The following is a 13,517-nucleotide window of genomic DNA, read 5'->3' on the forward strand; positions in this document are numbered from 1 at the left end:
CAATTGGGGGGGGGGGAGAAAGAAAAGAAAAGAATTTTCTTAAAAGGAAAGAAAACTTTATAAAGTACTTTTTTTATTGATAAATCTTCTAGTTCACTGTCTCAGAAATAATGAATTAGCAGTAGATTTAATTTGTATTTCGTTATTCAAAAATAAAACTATTCAGATCAACCAACCATTTTGAGTGCTTAATTTTGCTTGGTATTGGAAGGTGATAATTATAGTGAGTTTCCATTTTATTATTTACTTTTATCAGAATCCTTAAATTGCACTAATTATGCTTACAACTCATTTAAACGCTATCAGGTTTTTCAAAATATTTGTTTCCAGAATTTTTATTAATGCAATTTGTTAGGATTGTGTTATGATTTTATAGCCCAAATATAATTCATTAGCATGTATTTCATTAATTGCTCTTTTAATGCAAAATTAAGGTGCAATTACTTTTTATGTGTGTGTAAAATGTATGCGTAATATTTTTAAATTGTAACATTAGTAAATATTTATTTTGTTATTATTTAAATAAATTTTATCCCATATTTGCTTTTATGTTGCATTTTCCTTATTTCTTATTAATAATGAGCTGAATAATTAGGTATATAAAAACTGATAATACATAAAAATTTATAAAACGCTTTTAATTATTCACTATATTTTTAGCATTAACATTTGATTAGCATTTAACATTTTAATAGGTAAAGCATGCTTAAGTTTGAAAAAGAAATTAGTGTTACATTCATATTTTATCAATTGAACATTACTGTAAAAATCCATATTTTTTTTTAAATAAAAGTTTTTAAGCAGTAGATTTCCTGCTGTTTAAATGATATAAAGTGAAGTAACAATTATTCAGCTTTATAATTCTAAGCTTGATTTGTATGACCTATTTATATTGTATAAACATAATAATATCCCCTAAAGTGCTCATTTTATATTATATTTTTCTATTATAGTTTTTACAATGAAAACTAAATAAGTATGTTGACTTGTTAATATTTTTGCCAGGTTTTGGTCGTTGTCTAGTCTACAGAACAAGTAAAACTACTCTGAAGCGATATGCAAATCAGACATATGATCGAGTTCTGGGTCCAAAGGTTGATGCTGAAACAAGAAAACCAATCTGGAAACATTTGCCTCTTGATTCAGATGGCATAGCTGCACCTGGTAAGACCCAGCAATTTTTCTGTATTGATATATTTGTTAAACATGTTGAATAGTTTGAAGATAATTATTTTAAAAATTATCATAAGGGTTCTACAATATTAATCATTTGGATGCATTCTATTCATAAATGTTTCAGAGGGTATTTTCACAAAAAAAATTTGTACAAAAGTATTTTTTAAATTAAATTCTAGAATGTTTTGTATTATTTCATCTAAGTGCTGGTTATCTTATGAAATTATAAAGCAAAAGTGAATGAGTGCGATATAAAATAACGTTTTCTTGCAAATTTTGGAATAATTTTCATTATTTCTAAAAGTTAAAATTATTTTTTTATTATTCAATTAAATAAAAATGTATCTTTTTAACATTAAAATCTACTAAATGTTCATTTTTAATCCTTAGTATTTTAGTAAAAAATTTCATAATGCAGAATTCAATCCAATTGCCTAAAAAGATAATTTAATTATAAAATAGATTTTTGGATACTAACCTTAAACGTACTGTCATAAAACAGCTATTGACGGTGCACATCTTTTTAAGCTATAATATCTGAGAGCCGAATAACAATAAGGATTATAGTTCAACTCATTAACTAATAAAAGAGAGGAACAGTGAAATAGTTCTGGTAAAGGAAGGAGTAAAAAGAAAAGTTTGTGTAAAGCACTTGAATTTCATCATTCAGATTTATTTTATGAGTGAATTTATAATAATTTTTTGCTGTTGCTCTCTGCATCATTACATTTCTGCTCCTTCTCAAAGTTCTGGATTTTTGATGAACGAACACATCCATTCTTGTCATTTGGTAAGCATGGTATTTCTTAATTATTTTTCAAATACGTTTTGAAATAAAACTGTATTATAATTTAGACTTTGGAATTCTTCCTTTATTAGAAAGAACTAAAAACTTCACACTGGTATTTCAAGACTGTAGAAACTGCATGACTCGTTTGTGTAAACTCATGAATAAAACTCTTTTGATGTGATATTAGTTGCATAAACTACATCATTGTCAGGTCATCAAATTGCATTAAGTATTCTTGGTTGTTAGTTTAGGCCACCATTTATTTATAACTTATTTTTCATACAATTTTGTAATGCATATTAAGAATCTCATTTTCAGCATATAAAACTGATTTTAAGCATAATTTTCAGTTGTGCATTAATTTGAAAGATCCTCATAAAGCAGAAATTCCGCATTTTGATTAACTTTAATTTTATTTCTACTAAAATAGCAGTTTATCTGAAATTTAAAATAAAGATTTGATCCTGGATTCAGCCACAACATCCTTTTTCAACCTGACTGCTTATTTGTTAGTGTAGTGAGATATTTCATTCATTTCTAAAATGGGAAGAATTTTTATCTTAGTTGATATATATATACACACACACACACACACACTAATAATAAAGATAAATGCATGCATGTGTTTGTTGGCACTCTACAAACCAGACCGTTTTGACTAGAGCTACCAAATTTGCTTATATATACCCTGGAGAGGTTCGATAATGACGACAGACCTTTTTTGTATTTTAAAGATTTTATTGTTTCTCCGCTTTTGGGAGTTGGATTGAGCCTTGCCTTTCGGCGTTGCTGCTTCGTCGATGATGTTACAAAGACTGATGGTTTTTTACATATACCGCTAGAGGGCGTTACAAGTGAGAGGCGGGGCAACATGCTTACGTAACATACTCCCGCCTTGAAATTGCACAATTTCAATATTCAGACACTATATGAATTTCACACATTACAATAAATTCGACAGAATTATTACAAAAAATGAATAAATGCAAAAACAAATAAAAAATACTGAAATAATTCTTAAATATAAATTTACACAAAATAGTACTGAAATAATTCTTATATATACACATTTATACAAATGAGTTAAAGTCTCTATATATTATTTACAATCATATACACATATAAATCCAATTAATTTTTTGGAAGTAAACATATTTGACTAATGCTTCCTTTAATAACACCATTCAAAACTCTTATTACAACAACTCTGACTAAACCATCTGAACATTTTATTAATTCTTGAATTCTACCCAGTTTCCATTTATATGGAAGCAAATCTGGATCTTTGATTACAACCATATCATTAAGATTTACATTATTCTTAGTTAACTGCCATTTGTTTCTAAGATGTAAATTATTCAAATAATTATGTTTCTAATATTTCCAAACTTGTTGTACTGATTTAGTTAATTTTGCCATTTTGACAAATAATTAATTTACTCTGAAAATTCAGAAGGTTGCACCTTGCTTACCATGAAGTTGGATGCTGCTTCAATTTCCATTATTATTATCTTACCTTTTTTACATTTTAGAAGAACACTTCAAATGATTAATAAATCTGAAAAGATAACTTACAATTTTAGTATAGTTGTTACTTAAATTTAAAATATTACAAATAAAATTATTAGAAATATTAGTTAGTAAATTCATTTCACAAAAAGTTTTAACTTCCTTCATAAAGTCATTATTGATTGCACACACTCGCGATTTGCTGCACAAAGGACTTGTTTTCACTTCACTGGATTTATTTATTGAGCACTCATAGATGACTGCAGCGTAGGCCTTATTTGAGGCATCACAGAAGCAATGTAGATCTATGGTGGGTGGGTGGAAACCCATTTGTGAAGTTACATGCCTCCTTTACTTAAAAGTTCTATTAACTGCTGTTGTAAAGCTTTGGTTTCTGGTAAGTTAATTGAACCAGTTAAAATGTCAACATAAACATCAGTAAGAAGTGCTGCAGATGCTTGAGGAAATTCACTTTTTTCTTTCTCAGCTAATGCCTTGAGTGTTCTGGTGGCTAAAAATGGAGCACATTTTGTTCCATATGTCACAGTCCGTAGTCTGTATGTTTCCACAGGAGCAAATCTATTAGGTTTACACAGAATTTTTTGCAGGTCTCTATCTGTTTCTGCAACCAAAATTTGGCGATACATTTTCTTTATATCTGTACTAAATGCAAACTGATATGTTCGGAATCTTGGAATGATGCAAAATAGTTCCTGTTGCAGATGCATCAAAACGACAATCAAGGGTGTTGATGTGCTTTCTGGGCGAAACACGGCATGATGAGGAATATAATATTCACTATTGGCAATTTCAGGAGAATCTAAAATTCTTTCCATATGATTTAACTGGAAATATTCATCCATAAAAGCCTTGTATTGTATTGCCATTGTTTTATTTTTATCTAATCTTTTCCAAAGTAAATTTAAACGCCTTTCCGCTATTTCTTTTGAATCGCCTAATGTAGAACGTTTTTCTTCAATTATTGGTAATTTAACAATATACCTTCCGATACTATCCCTCTTATGAGTGGAAAGAAAATGTTCCTCACAGTAAGCTTGTTCATATGTTTTTGTTTCGACTGAATCATCTGTATTATCACCAGGAAAAGATTCTAACTTAAAGAAATTTTTAACAGAATTCTCCAGATTATCATTTTTAAAAATTAATCCAGAAAAGAAATGAGAATTTCTGCCGTTGATTGTTCCAGTTACTAAATATCAGAACACACTATTTTGTAACAAGAGTGAATTATCATATGATCTAAATTTTTCTGCTTTCAATAAATCAAAGAACAACTCACATCCGAGTAATGCATTAATTTTACTAGGAATATGAAAAGTATCATCCGCAAGTTTTATCTCACTTGGGAAGTTAACTTTTGAGATATCAATTTCTTTAGAAGGAGTTAAATGCGTAATTTTAGGCATAATTAAAAATGATACAGTTCTGGAAAAATCATTGTCTTCATTAAAAATGGTAGTGGTTAATTTATTTTTAACGAAGAATTCTCCTCCGTTAATACCAGAGATGGATGCATTAACCTTTTCCCGCTTCAAATCTAAAGAATTGGCCAAATCTGCAGTTATTATGTTTACCAAACTCCCTGAATCCAACAGGGCCTTTATTTTTATTTTTTGACCAAATGCGTCTTCAATAAATAACTGCGCGGTGCATAGAATGGTTGAAGATAGTTTCGAGTTACTTGTAAGCGCTGACTCAGCATCAGGGGTTAGTTTTTGGGGGAACCTCGACGAGCCAGACGGTTCATTGTTTACATAAAGTTGCTCCCCCGCGTCTGGGGGCGTTACCTCTGCTAGGCGCGTTAAGAGTTTAGGATCCAGATGTATCAAAGAATTATGGCCTGATTTTTGACAGCTTCGGCAGAGGAATGTGGATTTGCAGGGTGGCTTATGCAATTTCAAACAGTTCTTGCAAATGTTATATTTTTCTAAAAGCTCGATTCTTTTAGTAACACTCAATTTTAAAAATTCAGAGCATCTTTGTAAAGGATGTTCAAATTTACATAAAATACATGGCTTTACATTACTTAGTTTATCCGCATTAAGAAGAAAGTTTTTCGGCTTATTCATTGCGCCTTGAAATTTCTTGTGGAATTTGTTACTTGTAGGGTATTTCCCTAATTGATCGAGTACCATCGCTCTTGATTCTAAAAATTGCAAGAGCTCCTTCAATGAAGGTATTTGTTTTGATTGTATGGACATTTCATATGCCTTTCTACTCTCTTTGTCAAGTCTTTCTAATATTATATTTACTAATATAGCATTTGTTAAGTCATTACATTCTAAATTCAAACTTTTTAAACCTCTCAGACTTTTATTTATTGTGTCTGTGATATTTCGTAAGCCTTTTGCAGACTCAAAATTTAATTTTTCTAGTTTTAGCATGTTTCGAATATGAATATCAACAACTGCTCGCTTATTTTCAAAGCGTTCTTCGAGAGCACCAAACAGTGACTCAAATGTATCGTCACTTGTTTCTATAAATTTAGCTTCACCACGGAGGGCAGCTTTTAAATAAAATAACTTTTGATCATTCTTTAATTCGATATTATCGTTTATTAGACACATAAATTGATTTTTGAAATTACTGAATTCTTCCATTTTTCCGTAAAATAGCGGTAAGGGAATTTCCGGAAGTTTCGTTTTTAATTCAATATGATTGATATAAGCTTTCAAATTTGAATTTTGATTTATATTATGCATTACAGTTTCGTTAACATTATAATTAGAGAGTAAGCATTTCAAACTTACCTCTAATTCATTTCTTTCTTCTTCGATATCCATCATTTCTTGATCGCACTTCTGGCTTAACGTTTCATCTTCGTCGATTTCTAAATAATCCTTGAATAAAATTTGTAATTCATTTTTTATTTCTTCCACAATTGCCAGCTTTTGTTGACAGCTTAATATGAATTTATTTTCTTCTTCAACCGTTGAACTACTTTCAATAAACTTTTTAACACTTGTTAGTTTCGCCTTTATCCTTCCACGGATTCTATTTAACTCTTTGGCTTTTTGAGTTTTATTTTTCTCCATATTTTCGCTAATTCGTCTCCGGATCGCTAGGACCAGAATGGAGAGGTTCGATAATGATGACGGACCTTTTTTGTATTTTAAAGATTTTATTGTTTCTCCGCTTTCGGGAGTTGGATTGAGCCTTGCCTTTCGGCGTTGCTGCTTCGTCGATGATGTTACAAAGACTGATGGTTTTTTTACATATACCGCTAGAGGGCGTTACAAGTGAGAGGCGGGGCAACATGCTTACGTAACATACCCTACAGGAGGAAATGTGTACCTCGGAATATTTTTCTTTATAACTTCCAAAAATTTTATCATGGAAAAAAAATGTATTCAATTAAAAAAAATTTTAAAGTGTGTGTATATGTATATATGTAACGATATATTAAAATCTTACTTTCAATTTAATTAATTTCCAAGATTTTATCTTAATTTAGCCCATAGTAACTCCATTCTAAAATATTCTCTTATTTCGTGATCCAATTCCACTTTCTCTACATAATTAATTCAAGAGAAGCTTTATAAAATTGCTGATTCGGCTAAACACCGACACATTCACGCGCTCCACGTGAAGGGATAGAAAACTGTCCAGTAAGCAAATTCTTTTTTAAAAAGATCTCTGTGTTTCCTTTACTTGTGATTGACATGAGTCAGAAATCCCCATTGGAATCTTACTGTCTCTAATATGTCTCATCAATTGGATGAGACATATTAGCACTATAAAGAAATATTTTTCCTATCAAAATCTCAAGTTATATAAGACGAGGGATAATTTATTTTGTTCTTTTTCGACTTCTGCTTTTGTGCCGCATTGTGGCGGTCGTGCCTTGTCTGCGCCTTTTTGTAAATAATGCGTGCTTCTTCAAGAAGAAATAAAACGACGTCACGAAATCAAAGTCTTTTCACTGTCTTTGAAACTGCATTCTGCTTCAAACAAAATAATGCTTACATATATATATATATATATTACATTGTTGCCATAAAATTCAAACTGTTTTCATTTTGCATGATTTTTTTCCATTGTTGAAATTTAAAGGAGAAGGATTTTATTTAATATCTGTATAGTTTACAAGACAAATAAAATTTTTTTTTTAATTACAATACCATAAAATTTAAGAGATAGAAGAAACGAATATTTACATTTTTAATTGTGCTATGTTGTTATTTTATCCCCACTAGAAAGGTCCATGCACTCAGCGAGCAAAGCATATGGAAGGCAATTAAAATAACAGTTCTTTAATGTCTGATAATTTTTCAGAATCATGATTATGAAGCTATGTTCTCTACAATTTAAATTAAATTAAATATGACCTTTTATACCTATCCATCCGGCTAGTCAAACCAAAGGCAATTAGTGGATTTAGTATTATTGTGTGACTTTACAGTAATAAAAACAATTTAAAAAGCTAGGAAATTAAAAGATATACCCTAAATATATTATTCAATATTTAAACCAGCATCTTTGAAAAAATAAATATTTTCATTCTAAACTTGCATATAGAATATTTTTATGCAATAATTAATTCAGAAGTTGCAAGCTGACTGGTCTCCATTGGAAAGGCCACATAAATAGAAGATACGAAAAAGTATAAAATTTTTTAAAAAATATCTGATAATGTGAGGAAATAAAAGGATTGCGGTGGCCTGGTGGTAAGGTCTCGTCTTCGGAATCGGAGGGTTTTAAGTTCGAGACCCGATTTCACCGAAGAATCGTCGTGCAACCGGGTCTGCTGCATGTTAAATCTGTTGTGACCAAACGTGTCCTCCCTCTGGTGTGGTGTGGAAGTTTGGAGAGGGGGTTCTACCTTAGATGTCGTCCTCGTCATCTGACCGCGGTACAAAAATACGAGGTCTATCCCAAAATAGCCCTATTGTTGCTTTAAAAAACGACACATTAATATAACTAAACTAAACTAAACTTGAGGAAATAAAGAAACATGAAGTTCCATCTAACAATTTAACTGAAGTTAAATATAATAAATATCTCCAGTGAACTAACTGATTTCTAAAGGTCTAACTCATCGGTAGGAAAAGGACTCAATTATATTATGTTAATAAGACCGATTGTCAATAATGAAAATCATATATATTTAAGCTAAAACCTATAATATTTTAGCCAAAGTCTTTAAAAAGATGCGTACTTACTCTTTCAGCTGCCATATAAAACTTTTTTTGCAATAATTATTTCAGAAATTGCAAGAAGTAAAGTCAAGGAAAAGTGCTAAAGTTTGACTTAATTTTTAATTATTTAATTTAATATTTTAAGAAACAATTAATTAAAAATAATAAATATTAGAAATATTGCAGTTGCTTAAAAATGAATCTCAGAATGGCAAATTTCATGTTGTGAATGTTTAATAATGTGAATATACTTTGTTGAGAAAATGATATAGATATAGTTTCACAAAATATTTAATTATTAGCAAACATTAATTCCATCAAACCAGCTGGTTGCAAAATGTGGCTAGTATATATGATAAAGAAGTGTGAAATGCCAACGGGATTTGTCTTTTGTCTGAAAAGATATTTTTAAAATGTCAGGATGTGTGACAATTGCAGTTAGCTCTAAAATAATTTTTACTTTTTTTAAAATTATAGGTGTGAAAGTTGATGTTCGACAAGTTTTAATAAATAAATCAATGCCATCCATTACAACCTCATTGCCAACAGAAGCTGAACTTGAGAACGCTGAGCAGCCCTATAAAGAAGTTCCTGTTGTGTAAGTGTTGTTTTTATTTAAAGTAACTTTGCATATTCTGTTATCAAAATTTGCATTTTATTTATATATAAATTTAGAAGTTACTAGAAGTAGAAGTAAGTAACAAAGATCTTAAAGTTATGGTCCTTAAATGTTTAACAAATATAATGCTTTTTGAAAATGCTCTAATTCAAAAGGAGTAAAAATGTTATTTTCTATTGCAAAAATACTTCAAATCTAGATTCTAATCAAATCTGAGCCAAGCTCATTCTAATTCTAAAATTAATTTTAAATACAAAATAGTAAAAGATTTTAAGTATGTTTTATAAAAATTGTATTTCATAATTAATTTTAAGTTTAAATTTTTGTCATATCTAATTCCTAAATATTAATCTCATTGGTGTAATGTGGAACTTTTGTCTTCTGACTGTGGTTCAAAATTATAAGACCCATCTAAAAATAGTTGTTGTGCTACTTCAAAATGGAATGTTAATATAACTAAATTAAACAAATTATGTAAGAATCAGCATCTCATAAAATAGACATTTGTGATAAAACATTAAAATTAATACTGTGTTAATTATATTTGTATGGAATTAAAATAAAATAATTAAGCATTAAAATTAAGTTAAAAAATAAAATTTTGCTATTTCTATAAATATTTGCCTTTTATATAAATATTTTGTGTTCCCTTTTAATGGATGTTGTAGAACTTTATTGAATATTCTCATTTATGAGGAAATCATGGTAAGTTTTGATTGTTATTACTCTTTTTGCTTCAGAAATTTTATTTAGCAATATTTAATGTTAATAATTGTTGTGCAACTTAATAGAAGCAATGTTTTCATTTTTCATAACTTGCTATTATTATGGTGATTTTGTTTTTTATTTTTATTACATTTATTAAAGTATATGAGGTTTTAATATAATTATTTTTATATGCCATTACCTTTTGAAAGCTTGCAATTTATTGAAAAATTTATTATTTGTTGAATTGGTATAAAAAAGTCAGTTTTTTTTAAAGTATTTAATTTAATTACAATTTAGTGTTAAATAAAATCAATCTGATTCCTGGATATGATCCTTCATTGTTTTTTGCTAGAAAAGCACTTTTTTTATTAATATCTTCTTGTAATATATTGCTCATATTTTTAAAAAAAAAAAGAATTAAAGATGAAGTAAAACTTTGCAAGCTTTTAAATTAATTTTTTAGATAAAATTGATCTATAAAATAGTATTAGTTTAAAAAGGGGGGATAAAACTGTTAGATTTACTTACAGCTTTTGTTTATTTATATAGTACAACTGAAAAAATGATCACAAAAAAAGAAAGTATTTTTTCCTTTTTACCACTTAAATCTTTGACTTTAAAGCATGCTTGCATTAAATTATTGTATTTTTCAACTTATAAACTAAAATTAAGATATTCAGTGTTTTATAATACAAAACAAAAATGATGTTTCAATAATGGAAACTATTAGCATGCAAAATGTTTTATGAGCTTTCGGATAGAAATTCATTCTCAAATGGAGAGTGGTATCTAATTAGATTGTGAAGCTCCATTAAGCAAAATATTTAGCATTTAAATCATTTATTTTAATGAAATTACATTTTTCCTTTTATTTTTCAGACATAAAGGCATTTTGCCATCCTATGTTGAAAGAGTGATGGTAGCACCTAATGCTGAAGAATCTACTCTAATCAAACTTTTAATGAGACAGACACGCAGGCCAGAAGTTGGGGACAAATTCAGCAGTCGACATGGACAAAAAGGAGTTGTTGGGCTCATTGCAGAGCAAGTGGATTTACCATTCAGTAATGAAGGCATTATTCCTGACTTGATTATGAATCCCCATGGGTTCCCATCTCGCATGACAGTTGGCAAAATGATTGAACTACTGGCAGGAAAGGCTGGAGTTCTAACTGGTAAATTAAAATATGCCACAGCATTCAGCGGTGATAAGGTTCAAGACATATCTGAAGATCTGATCAAGTGTGGATTCAATTACCAAGGCAAAGATTGCATGACTTCTGGCATTACTGGCGAGCCTTTACAGGCATATATATTTTTTGGTCCTATCTACTATCAGAAACTAAAACATATGGTTGTGGATAAAATCCATGCACGTGCACGGGGTCCAAGGACTGTTCTCACTCGACAACCCACTGATGGCCGTGCAAGAGATGGTGGCTTGAGGCTTGGAGAAATGGAAAGAGATTGTTTGATTGGTCATGGCACAAGTATGTTGCTTCTGGAAAGGTTAATGCTTTCAAGTGATGCCTTTGATGTAGATGTTTGTGGGAAGTGCGGTCTTATGGGGTATTCCAATTGGTAAGGAATTTATTAGATTTTTAAATCATTTTTATTCCATTTGCTATTAAGAAGTTCCTAATAATTGCTTAGTTTATTTTGAGGTATATTAACACATTGTCACGAGATTTCTCGTTTTTAGCAGACCGAACGTTGTGGCCTGATCAAGAGATATCTCGTTTTCGTGTTTTTTCAGCTAAATCGATGCATAACCAACAAGAGGCAAATATTTAACACATTAAGGACCGCAAAGAAATCTGTAAGACATAAGCCTGGAACAGCAAGTTTTTGGGCAAATTGTACGTTCTAAAATCATCATAACTTTTTTATTTATGAAGCAATAACAGACGAGACACGCAACACGAGAAAATGTGTGGGACGAATCAACTGTATTCTGTTTAAGAATTAAAATTAAATGAATAACAGGATATTTTATAGGAACTGAAAATTTTGTTTTATTTCAAGAAAAGCTTTAGCTTTTTAAAGCGAATTTCTTTCAAGTATGAATTGTATTAGTTTAAGAAAAGAATTACTGACATATAAAAGCATCTCAAAAGGTAAATGCTATTTGAAATTTAATTTAAACCGTGCTTTTCATTTCATTGTCGTGAAAAGAGTGTTAACTATTATAGTGGGCATTACTTAAAACTGAAATCAATATTTAATAATCTTTAATACTGTCTAAATAATCTTTCAATAAATCTTTTTTACGGCAATATTTTGTAAGAGAATACTAACAAAGATTATCTAGTGGTGCTTCACTTTCTTTTCTCCGACAGCATCTGTCATCTGATTATCTGAGTTTTTTTCCCACGTACTATTTCATCCACATGCATAAGTTTGGCTAGTGAAGAAGAAGAAATAACTTCATGACATTATTAAAAGGAATCCCAAATATTATCTCCCAATGATTTGAAGTAAAATGTGGAAACCACTATTTATTTGCCATTGGAAGCAGTTGCATGGCCGAAGAGAGAAGACACTTTTGTCATTTTAAACTTCGCTTTCATTCTATCCCCGGAAACATAATTTATGTACAAGAAACGAGAACGAACTGACTTCCGTTCACAAACTGTATAACAGCAGAAGAGAGCGAAATATTTTCCCCCGGCGATTTATATATTGTGAGATTCTGATAGGCATTTCTTTACATGTGTGGATTTAGGTAAGGGGAATATGGGTATCTTTTAAAAAGAATTCGCTTAGCATGACAGGTTTTCATCCCGTCACTCGGAGCGTGTGCAAATGCGGATTTAAGCAATTTTAGAGAGTTCGTGTAGCATTAATTAGATTTTTAAAAAGTGGAATTGTATCAGGAAATAAGAGAACATTTTAGAATGAAGTTGATATAGGCTAAATGAAGATAAAAATTAGGATTTAATTTAGATTTAGAGATGTCATATGCGTGCGTGCGTGTGTCAGTATATAATTTTTCAATTTGAAGACAGTGAAGAAACTTTGTGTTTTTAAGTTTGCTTGAATCCATTCCGGGAAGACATAATTTATTTACAAGAGGCGCAAACAAAACCCGTCCGCTCACAGCAACAGATTAAGCAAGAGAAGACAAAAATAATTTATCCCTGGTCTTATATAGCATGAGATATCGATAGGAAAAAAAGAAGAAGAAAAAAAAATTCGCAGCATATTATTAGATTCTAATAAGGATATCTGGCAATTATTATTATAAGCTTCTGATAGGGATGTATAATATTTAGATAATGATAGTATTTAGTATATATATATATTATTTAGATTCTGATAGGGATTTCTGACACATGTCAATCACAAGCAAGGGAAACACAGGGATCTTTTAAAAAATAATTTGTTTAGATCAGCAATTTTTATCCTTTCATTCGGAGCGTGGGACCGCTGTCTAAATCATTTTATAAAGCTTCGCTTGAATTAATTAAATAGAAAAAGTGGAATGTGATCAGGAAATAAGAGAATATTTTAGAATGAAATTACTACAGGCTAAATTAAGATAAAACTTTGGGAA

At 29.9% G+C, this 13,517-nt stretch overlaps 1 protein-coding gene across 1 annotated transcript in view; it reads left to right on the top strand.

Moving 5' to 3' along the window:
* LOC129984010 (DNA-directed RNA polymerase III subunit RPC2-like) overlaps positions 1 to 13,517 on the top strand; it is a 45,139-nt gene that overhangs the window by 30,560 nt on the left and 1,062 nt on the right. Inside the window, exons 19-21 of the mRNA XM_056093759.1 lie at positions 1,006 to 1,164; positions 9,112 to 9,232; positions 10,841 to 11,542. Of these exons, the coding sequence (XP_055949734.1) occupies positions 1,006 to 1,164; positions 9,112 to 9,232; positions 10,841 to 11,542 (982 nt within the window). The remainder of the gene's footprint in view (positions 1 to 1,005; positions 1,165 to 9,111; positions 9,233 to 10,840; positions 11,543 to 13,517) is intronic.

This window comes from Argiope bruennichi, chromosome 9 (genome assembly GCF_947563725.1).
Source record: "Argiope bruennichi chromosome 9, qqArgBrue1.1, whole genome shotgun sequence".
In the NCBI taxonomy this organism is placed as follows: Eukaryota; Metazoa; Arthropoda; class Arachnida; order Araneae; family Araneidae; genus Argiope; species Argiope bruennichi.